This window comes from Alosa pseudoharengus, unplaced genomic scaffold, assembly GCF_046254945.1.
Source record: "Alosa pseudoharengus isolate Yale_2024_CS ecotype anadromous, Long Island Sound unplaced genomic scaffold, YU_APseudo_1.1 YU_APseudo_1.1_scf_1, whole genome shotgun sequence".
NCBI classification, from domain to species: Eukaryota; Metazoa; Chordata; class Actinopteri; order Clupeiformes; family Clupeidae; genus Alosa; species Alosa pseudoharengus.
In genome coordinates this window covers 41,657,792-41,668,241 of record NW_027468564.1, presented here as the reverse complement: position 1 = coordinate 41,668,241, position 10,450 = coordinate 41,657,792, and the positions used below count along the sequence as shown (strand labels likewise).

General features: G+C 42.5%; 1 protein-coding gene across 1 annotated transcript in view; it reads right to left on the bottom strand.

Moving 5' to 3' along the window:
• LOC143128168 (guanine nucleotide-binding protein subunit alpha-12) overlaps positions 1-9,238 on the bottom strand; it is a 19,444-nt gene extending 10,206 nt beyond the window's left edge. The window contains exons 1-2 of the mRNA XM_076289834.1: positions 8,393-9,238; positions 5,413-5,628 (exon numbers count right to left, since the gene is read on the bottom strand). Of these exons, the coding sequence (XP_076145949.1) occupies positions 5,413-5,628; positions 8,393-8,710 (534 nt within the window). The 5' untranslated portion in view covers positions 8,711-9,238. The remainder of the gene's footprint in view (positions 1-5,412; positions 5,629-8,392) is intronic.
• Positions 9,239-10,450: the final 1,212 nt, after the last annotated feature.

Genomic DNA, 10,450 nt, shown 5'->3' with positions numbered 1-10,450 from the left:
TTACCTTATTTGCTGCAGATGTGACTTTGATTCAATAAACAGGTCTGTGCGAACATATGGTGTTGACGTGTCCATAACAAAATCTAACCATATTTCGAGGATTAGTAAGACGGGACCAAGTGCTGCAGATCCAAGTTCACGCAACTTGGGAGAGTGACTAGCCTGTTAAGCAGCTCATGTTGGGGAGGTGGAGAGAAGCTTCTCTTCGGTAGGCCGAGAGTCTACTTATTTTTTTGAATGGCTGCTTTAGAAGGAAGAGTTCAAATAAACATGATACAAGTGTATTGAAAAGAACCCAATCCGAGTTCAAACCCATATCACGCATAGGCTATCTGCAGTTTGCAGACGTGGTTTGTCTTGGACTAGACTTCATCATTATGCTATAATTAATTTAAACGTGGGCAATGTAGTAGGCTAGGTCTAATATTGGCAATTTCGAGACTGCATAGCCTATAGCAAGGCATAGTTTTGAATCAGCACATGATTCGATCTTTAGAAGACATTGTCTATCTCTCGTTCAGCCATCAATAATGCATCGCAGTAGGCTAGTATTGCGTTTGTTGAAAAAATGATCATTAGCCTATTTCTGTCAACAGTCTTCTATCCCAAGTTAAACATGGCAATGTAGCAAAGCTGAAAGTATGTTCTTGATGTGTGTAAGGCGATACGTGATTGAAGGTGTAGCCTTTTGCGCGTCTTCCAATCGTATGAATGTGCGAGTTCAGTTCCTGCAAGGTAGGTATATTTTTTTGCGTAGGCTTATGTTGTCGTTTCATCAGTGGAAACCAGATTTAGTTATGTTTTTGTGTGTAGTTATGAACACAAATAAAGGGAACATTTTCGTACACACTCAGATTTCTTTAGGCTACTGAAAAGTAGCAGCCTATCCAAAGTTATGCAAAGTTAGGCCTATGTGTGTTAACGTTTTACACGGTCAGGATATCGGATGTCACTTCTACAAGTATCTCAGGCTTATCTTTGAACCTTTTTGAGCTCTTTAGTTATTTAGTTTCTTAGGCTACTCGCAAAAGAAGCATTATAGCCTTCGCATAACTGGCGTATTGTCATACAGAACGGACACTAGAAAATTCAAAATTGACCGAGGTTGACCGAGGTCCTCCAAAGTCCTCATTGTGACATAGTAAAAGGGGGCGGGGCTTGGGATCGGTCAATTACCCCTAGAATTAACTTAGCTTGTCTGTTAGCCTGGTCGGGGCCAGGCTAGGTGCAGATAATAAATCCCCATGGTAACTTATGTGCCATCTCTTTTGTGAAACCAAGTCAAGGCTAAATTCATCCAGGATAACCTAAAAATCCCAGCTTAATACCTTATCTAGGTTTTGTGAAATACCCCTCAGGATCGAGTATGCTGTTGTTTTACAACACAACACCCTGAATGAATACCTCAAGGAGAGGAGCATTTCGGAAAACTGATGAAAACTGACGAAAGGATGGCTGGATTGGAATCACTGTATCTCGTCACTTACCATGGTCCTACGTCTCCTCCACCTACGTAGTGAGCTCATTGTTAATTTTAGATTTAGATTTAGAACAAACAAAACAGCATATGAACATATTTTTCACATCATGTATACATTTATTTTGAAGTCTGTCTGTGTCTGTGTGTGTGTGTGTGTGTGTGTGTGTGTGTGTGTGTGTGTGTGTGTGTGTGTGTGTGTGTGTGTGTGTGTGTGTGTGTGTGTGTGTGTGTGTAAGTAACATAGGGTGGGGTGAGAAGAACAGGAGGGAGAGAGAGAGAGAAACAGACAGAGAGATCATTTCCCAGGCGGTGTAAAAACAGAACACAGAGCTTCTATACTTCCTGCCTTGACGCATGGGGACAAAAATGATCTTACTATGTCATCTCTTGAAAGAATAGAACACACACTACCACACAAAGAGAAACGGGTTGGGGACCACTTCATTAAGTAAGACTAGCCCCATATTATCTGGATCAATTTAGCAAGCAGCTTTCCCCTCCAAAAGTTGTTGTCCAATCCCCCATTAACTCTTGTGCCTCCCCCACCCACACACACACACATACAAAATCACACACACACAACTGATATGCCTCTTTATAGTATCTTGGTCTCACTGGTCTCTTTTGCTACCCTGTAATCAGCTTCCTCCTCTGCAATCGTTAGTGTGTGTGTGTGTTTGTGTGTGTGTGTGTGTGTGTGTGTGTGTGTGTGTGTGCTTGTCCACATTAGTGTGCACACATATACACATACTCGTGGATCGGTGCCACTTTATTTAGTGTTGATTTGTGAGTCAGGTCTTTCCTGAGAGAGAAAAGAGAATAGGAGGATGAGAGAGAAAGGGGGGGGGGAGAGAGAGGAAGAGAGGAATCGGTGGTGAATGCTGGGAAAGAGAAAGAAAAGAGAAGAGAGAGATTCATCTGGAGAGAGAATAACTATTCTTTCTGAAAAGCTCTTGATCAGACAGACTTTCATTTCTCATTTCTGTTTTTTTCTCACAAATATATGTACATTATACTTCACATGCTTACTCTTGCTTATTATGGCTGAAAGAAATGGGGAAAAAATCTAATTCCCTTTTTTCTGACAGTATGACAGATATTGCAATTGTAATTTGGTTTGTGATGTCATTTTTGAAAGTCAAGCTGCAGTTCAATATTCACTATATAATATGTTTAAAAATGACTTGTAAATATGACTTCTTAGACAAGAACATTGCTGTACATTAATGGGACTGCTGCCTGTGGACTTCATAAAATGCCTCAGGAAGTTAAGTGTGTGTGTGTGTGTGTGTGTCTTTAAAATGTCTCAAGAAGTTGCCTCAGAAAACTGGCGAAATACTCCAAAATGATTAATTGCCGCCTTGGCGATTTGCTAATTGCATTACTTCCAATTGCTTTCTCGATTAAATGGTCTTTCAGCCCTACTACACATAATCCGTCTTTACTTCACTCATCTCCCCTTCAGCAGCAGACAAACCATCTTACCCTCTCATTGGGCTCACACACACACACACACACACACACACACACACACACACACACACGGACAGACACACACAGGCAGACACACACACACACACACACACACACACGGACAGACACACACAGGCAGACACACACACGGTCTGCATGTGCTGTAACCTACTCTGATGACTCACAAATTGTGTGTGTGTGCGTGTGTGGGGGGGGGGGTTCAGAGAGATAGATAGAAGGAGAGAGAGGGAGAGAGAGAGAGAGAAAGAGAGAAAGAGAAAGATAGAGAGATAGAGAGATAGAGAGAGAGAGAGAGAGAGAGAAAGAGTGCTGCTGGAGTGAGAGTCTCATTACTTCTCCCCCTGTTTGGCAGTGGTTTCCTCAGAAGAAAATCCTGTGTGTAAATATGATCTCTTGTTCCAAACCAGCTGTTCTCTTATGTGGTCTTCTATTTTAACACAGCTGTGTTTATGCGTGTGCCTGTAATTGTGTGTGTGTGTGTGTGTGTGTGTGTGTGTGTGTTTAAAAGGGATTACTCCACTTCTGCAGCTGGAGTGAATTTCATTTCCAACTTGGTTGCTCAAAGACGCATGGCCGACTTTTACAAGTTAGATCAAAGATTCGCAGGCCTGTTTGTGTGTGTGTGTCTGTCATTCTCTGTGTGTGTGTGTGTGTGTGGGTGTGTCTGTGTGTCTGTGTGTGTGTGTGTGTGTCTTTAATAATACTATACCAATTTGATGTGTAGCAACATGTGCAGTGCTGTCTGTCTGTCTGAGCACTGTCTGTGATTGGCCAGACTCAATCAGTGCACCAGGCAGCAATGCAGACTGACTGGTGTCGGCTAGAGCCTGCAACCGACTTCGAGGAAAAAACGCAATGAAGGGCAGACACCCACGCCTTCCCCACACACACACACACACAGTCAACCTGAAGCTGTGTGTACAATGAGTCAACAGCATCTAACTTTCATATGTAATCCCCCCCCCACACACACACACACAGATTAAGACTCACAGATAAGGAGAGAAGGAATGCAGAAGACATTGTATCCAGTCACAGCTCAACAAGAAGATACACGCAAATGCACACATACTAGGGGTTTCACATTCACCATTTTTCACAACTCATTTTTACTTAGTTTTTCTTAATAGTTGTCCGCTAATCGACATGTACCAGCATAGTACTGGTGCTAACATTAGTGCTAGTGCGAACTATTGGTCGAGTGTTTCATCTTCATGGTTATGCATTGCAGACCTGTTCTTAGTTGCACTTTAATACAGCTGTGCTCAACTTGCATTTACCTGTGGAACTGAACAGGTGTTTGGTGAAGTACTTCCTACTTCAGAATGTCTAGCCCGTTTAGCCATTAGCCATTTTGTACACGCATAGTTGACTGCTGCACCAACTCGTGATTTTTAATAGTCGACTAGTCGACTGGTTGAGTAGTTGTTGGAACGCCTAACACATGCACACAAATAAGCTAGCATATCTTGAAAGAAAAAACAATCTAGATCAGATCTAGATGTTGTCATCCTATACAGTCATATCTACCACCATCTGCGAACCAAGAGTAGCCACAAAAATAACCAAGTCAACCAAGAGTAGACACAAAGATAACACTCTTTAATTTTATATTCGCTGCCAAAAAAAATCCCAATACATCACCTTGCTAACAGTATCACAATATATTCCAATGTATTGAATCGCAACCCGTGCCTGTATCATTTTGGGGCAGCCGTGGCCTACTGGTTAGGGCTTGGGGCTTGTAACCGAAGGGCTGCCGGTTTGATCCCCGACCAGTGGGAAAAATGCGGGCGGGGGAAGTGGTTGAGCACTGCTCTCTCATGCCCACATCCATGGCTGAACCGTCCTTGAGCAAGGCACCTAGCCCCTCACTACTCTCTGAGCACCGTTGTAGCAGACAGCTCACTGCTCCGGGTTAGTGTGTGCTTCACCTCACTGTGTGTTCACTGTGTGCTGTTTGTGTGTCACTAATTCAAGGATTGGGATAAATGCAGAGACCAAATTTAATGCAGACCAAATTTCCCTCACAGGATCAAAAGAGCATATATACTTATACTCATAATATATGTCACCGGATTATTTCCATCAACAGAAAAAAGAAAAATGCAACTAGATCATACTATATCTACAACCATCTGCAACCACCTACTGATGCACAACCCTGGCATAAACAAAGATAAACACTCTTTATCGTCATGGTCTGCCGAACCCATCACAGACAAGTTAGAATTCACCTCAACATCAACATGTGAACTTGCACAAAAACAAATACTCACTTTCTCTCTCTCTTCCTACACCCATACAAACATACTCTCTTACAAATACTCACCCACCCACCCACTCACTCTCTCTCTCACTCACATTCTCTCACTCACCCACCTACTCACTCACCCATCCACTCACTCACCCACTCACTCACTCACTCACTCACTCACCAGTTGGAACTCGCTGCGTCGTGCGAAGGCCTCCTGTATGCCGGCGTCTCCCCAGAGCGAGACGAGGGCGTCGGCGTACAGCTGGAACGTGGCCGGCTCCACCCGGACGCCCGCACGACCCTCGAAGGACATCACGAACATGCCGTGCTTCTCGTTCTCCGCGCTCTGCCACGGGATGGCCAGCTTGTCCCGAGCGTCCACCAGCACACGCATGCCCTGAGGGACAGACAGAAACAGTCACAGATCGCCTGGGCTTTAACATATGGTGAGACATCTTAACCAAGTCTAACTTAAACAAGAACTCGAAGAAGAAGAAGAAGAACTCGAAGAAGAAGAAGAACTTGAAGAAGAAGAAGAAGAAGAAGAAGAAGAAGAAGAAGAAATTCTCTTTCTACAAAGCAAAGTATCTAGAAGTAGGAAAAAAAAGAATATGAAGGAATAATATGAAGGAGAAGAATACCAAAAAATGTGTATGAAGCACCTTTCAACTATGAGAAAATTGAGTTTGCTGTCATACAGTTGTTATTTTAATCAGTGATAATTTATGAAAGTTGTGGTTGATCCCTGGTTGTGTAATCATAGATGGAATTCAGAAAAACAACCTGATTGTCTAACCTCCAACAAGTCAGATCTAGTCTCTTCAGAAGGGACAAAATAATAACCTGGATGGTTCACTCTCCTATAGCAAAAAAAAAAACATAGGGCTTTTTAGGATATTTCTCACTTACTTTGAGTAAGGTTTCTAGAGTTAACAGTTAACATATCTGAGTTAGTCACCTCACCACACTGTACTTGGAATGAGCCCCAGATGTCCCGTAAATGAGCTAGGCCTGTGTTTCAACAAAACCCTTTGTGGCACAATCATAGCAGCGGTGCTGAACATCAGTCATATCCTGATGCTTATCATGCAGTGGTGATTTTGGAGGACTGAACCCTTCGCCTTCACCACTGAGCTGAGCTTCTAATCCGAACTCACAGGTCAACGTGTTTTTTCCACAGAGAATATATCAATAAGCGGACCACTTTCTGGAAAGCTGAAACTTGGGAGTCAAGCAGGCTTTTCTTTTAGTTCGCTTTTAGTCCTCCAGGCAGTTATTCCAGTGCAAGAGTGTTGTGAAATGGCCCTTTTTCCGGCTGTCCATAAAAAGGAACGTGTTGTAATTACAACCGTTCTGTATTCTTAATCCAATACTTGATAACACCCCATGTTTCTCCTGATGCAGGAAGCATGGAAACAAGCACCAATCAGAACAGTTGTTATATAAACAACGCAGACATAACTTTTCTAGTGGATAGTTACTGGGTGTATTATTTAGTTCACAATACCTTTAGAGCAGTGGTCCCCAAACTACGGCCCGCCACCTCATTTTGGGTGGCCCCCCAAAACATGTCCGTGGTATATAGCATCTGGCCCGCACGGGAGTACGACATCGTCAAACTATAACCTCCGTAATTTCCCCCATTCATTCTCTATGGCGAGTCTTAACTGTACACATGTAATACTCTTTTTGTCCACTGGTGGTTGTTTTGGCGCTGTTTCGCGTTTGCCATCGAAAACGGAATGAAATGTAGGGCTACCTGCAAACAATGTAAGAGGCCTATGCTGACTGCATCAGTGCTCAAAGTATTCTAAAAGTTTATCAATTAATTGTTAATAACTAATTAACTTCTATTCAAGTCTGGGTCTTTCTGGGATAATTATTTCTATTTTTATCCACTCGTTCAAATGTTCATTCAAATTCACAATTCACAAAGTTCTCATAAGGTGAGTGAAAGTGGTCATTTCAGATGTTTTTGTCAGCACTTCATAAACCTCTCATAGTTTGAGAACTTTAAATTATTTGTAGGATATTGCTTGTTCACAACTTGAGCTGTGTAGGCAAAGACACAGAGTTCAGAGTTCACACATTTTGAATAAAATATACTTTTGGGACTCCCTGCTAATACTTTTGGGAATGCTTACGTCTTTTTATTAGTATTTTCATGTGTAGTTTCATTTGAGCTACATTTTACACTGATATGGCATGATGGCAATATAAACACAGCTAACAATGGTATTAAATTGCAGTAGCCTATGATTAAATGTAATGGAATATTCAACTAGGTAGACTGCTGTTGTTCACAGTTCTAAGATATTTATGGTTACTGATATACTCCGAGTCTCTGGCCCTCTCTTAGAGCCAGGCATAGCGAGCTGGCCCTCAGAAGAAAAAGTTTGGGGACCACTGCTTTAGAGCGAGCATAGAATTCTCTGGTAAGGTGTTTCCTATGCAAACTGCAACGGCGTGTCTGTGTCCTAGAGATTCCTTAGTTCCCTGGTCTCACTGGTTTTGTCTGCCCTGTAATCTTTTCCTTCCTAAAATGTTTGTGTGTGCGCGTGTGTGTGTGTGTGTGTACCGTCCTCTCGATGTAGCCTATTGGTCTTTGTGCCATTCCTCAACTTAGTCAGGTCTTTCCAAGAGTAGGCTAGAGAGAGAGAGAGAGAGAGAGAGAAAGAAAGAAAGAAAGAAAGAAAGAAAGAGAGAAAGAAAGAAAGAAAGAAAGAAAGAGAGAGAGAGCACCGACAAGCATGGAGAAAGGGAGTCCGCCGTATTTGGCACACAAAGCAGGATGCTGACGCACACCACTAGCAGGGTCGGTGGGAAAGCCCCGAGCGCTGCCCACTCACAGGAGATAAACTCCGCAGGTTTGACACGGGTCAAAAGCCCCGCACATCGCCCTGGGAAACATTCTCACGGCCTACCCCAGTGTTAATAGCCTACAGCTTGGTATTGATTAATTAGTCCTGCTGACGTTAAGAATATGGCCCATTCCACCACTTATTTTGAAATGTTTTTTTTAACAGGCACTTGTAAGTCAAGCCAATGTAAATATATAAGAATGAAAGCTATACCAAAACGATTGAAAACTGTTTTGCCATCTTTCTTTTGAAGTTAGTGTGGGCCGCCAGCTTTCCGAGAAGGCCTGTATGATTTGTTACCTTAAGTATGTTGTCATAAATTGTGTCGCGAAAATCCAGTAAGGCTCTGCGGTCAAACTCGTGTCCATTGATGATCCGCATCTGTTTGAGGAAGGTTGACTTGCCGCTCTCCCCCGCCCCGAGTAACAGGATCTTCACAAGCCGTTTGGTAGCTCTCCTCTCCCGCTCCAGCATCGCGTCTATCTCCCGGCTCCGACGCCGTGCTTCTCGTTCCAGCAGCACGTCCTTGTCCCCACTTTTCCCTTTGCCATTGCCCCGCTCTCCAACCGCCTCAGCCGGTAGGAAACACCGACTTAAACTCCGCATCACGCTGGACATGTCTGCCGAGGAGAGTCGAGTCAATTGGAGAGGATGGACGAAGAGATTAAAAGTCAAAGTTAACTTTGTTTTTTGCCTCCCCGAAAAAGTTTGACGTGTTGCATTCCCAGTCGATGGCCAACGACGTCTGATCAGAGTCCAGTAGAAGTTGGCGACAACTTGTAAAATGTAACAGTTTGACCAAGTTAAAATAGATTAGCAGAGAACTGTTAGCACACCACAAAAATATTAACCCATTATTCCACTGCGGTCACCCCAACGCGCTTGTGTTCAATTCAGTTTGTTTAAAACAACGGAGGAATGCTATAAAGGGCGAGAGGAGGAGGATGATAAAAAAAAGGACATAGGCTATCCTGCCAGTCGACGAAAACACCAGAGATTCCCAATTCTTCTTGACAGAAAAAATGTCGCAAAAACTCTTAATCAGTAGCGTACACTGTCGTGCGCCTTTGTTGGAATCCTGGACGTAGTCTGACAAACGGTTTGGAGAAGTCGAAGGGCGACAGTCTTCTGAAGTATGTGAACTTTTTTGAGAAAGTTTGAGAAAGGCACATCCCAGTAGCCTAAACTTACGCTCGTCCCCTCTTCGTCACTCCTCGCGGGAGTGTCTTTCTTTTCTCTTTTCTCTAGGAATAATGGACATTCTAGAACAAACAACAGAGGGAGCTGTTGACCGCTGTTGACTGTGCTTGTATCCAAGTGTCTCTCATGACATGGTCCATCCGTGTGCTCTGAGCCAACGCAGTATTGGAAGAATTCTGTCAAATAGACTAGAATACGGTAGGAAATTGTTTTTAAAAAGATAAAATACCCTATAGCTGTATATAATATTCTGAATTCTGATGGCTGCATCAAGCATAATGTCAAGCTATGACTCTCAAAATGCACTGACTGAGGTGCCATTTCTCCTCAAAAATGCTTAGTAATGAGATAGCTTATTTAAGCAAGGCTATTGTTAAATGATTGAGGGTCATTCCACGTCAATTGAACCAGGGCCGACGCACTTAGGTCTCAAAAAATTCTGAAAAAATTACCAAGTGTACCTATGTTATCCAGGAGACACACTGTAAAATTACTCTTATGTAAAATCTATACTTTCGAAGATACAGCCTATTTTACAGGGGGAGGGGGGTGTCGATTTTGGTCGGCCTCTTTTTTTTCAAAGTTCACAAGCCCACAGCGCAATACAGTTTTTCTCAGTCGCTTTGGTGCTTTTTTCAGATCAGAATTAAAATTCTCATAACTATTAGTTCAACCTCCACAACATTTAGTCATTTGTGCACATCATAGTAGCAATTTCTCCTTCCTCTGAACAAATTGCAAATACTTTTGGACATGTATCAGTTGCTTTCATACAATTCTCTGCTGTTTTTTAACATTATCCTTTGCTTATGTCATGTCAGTCAAAATGAACTATACTTATGAATGCTGAATAGTCGTTCCCAATAAAACTAATAGTCTTCATTTCATTGCTTGAGTCATTACATACAAAATTGTTGAACTAGTTATCAAATTATGTCACAATGCTGTGGAATTGCAAAGAGCATACAGTAAAAATGTACGTATTCAGTGTCTTGTACTCACTTACTCACCTAACTACAGCAATGTGTAACTTTACTGTAGTTTTCAAATGGCTGTACAAGTACTGTATAGTGCTGTCTTGAGCATGTTCAGGTAGTGTCACCGAGTTCTGACCTTTTTTTGCATTGGAAAACACTGAGAGAACTGTCATAATGAAAA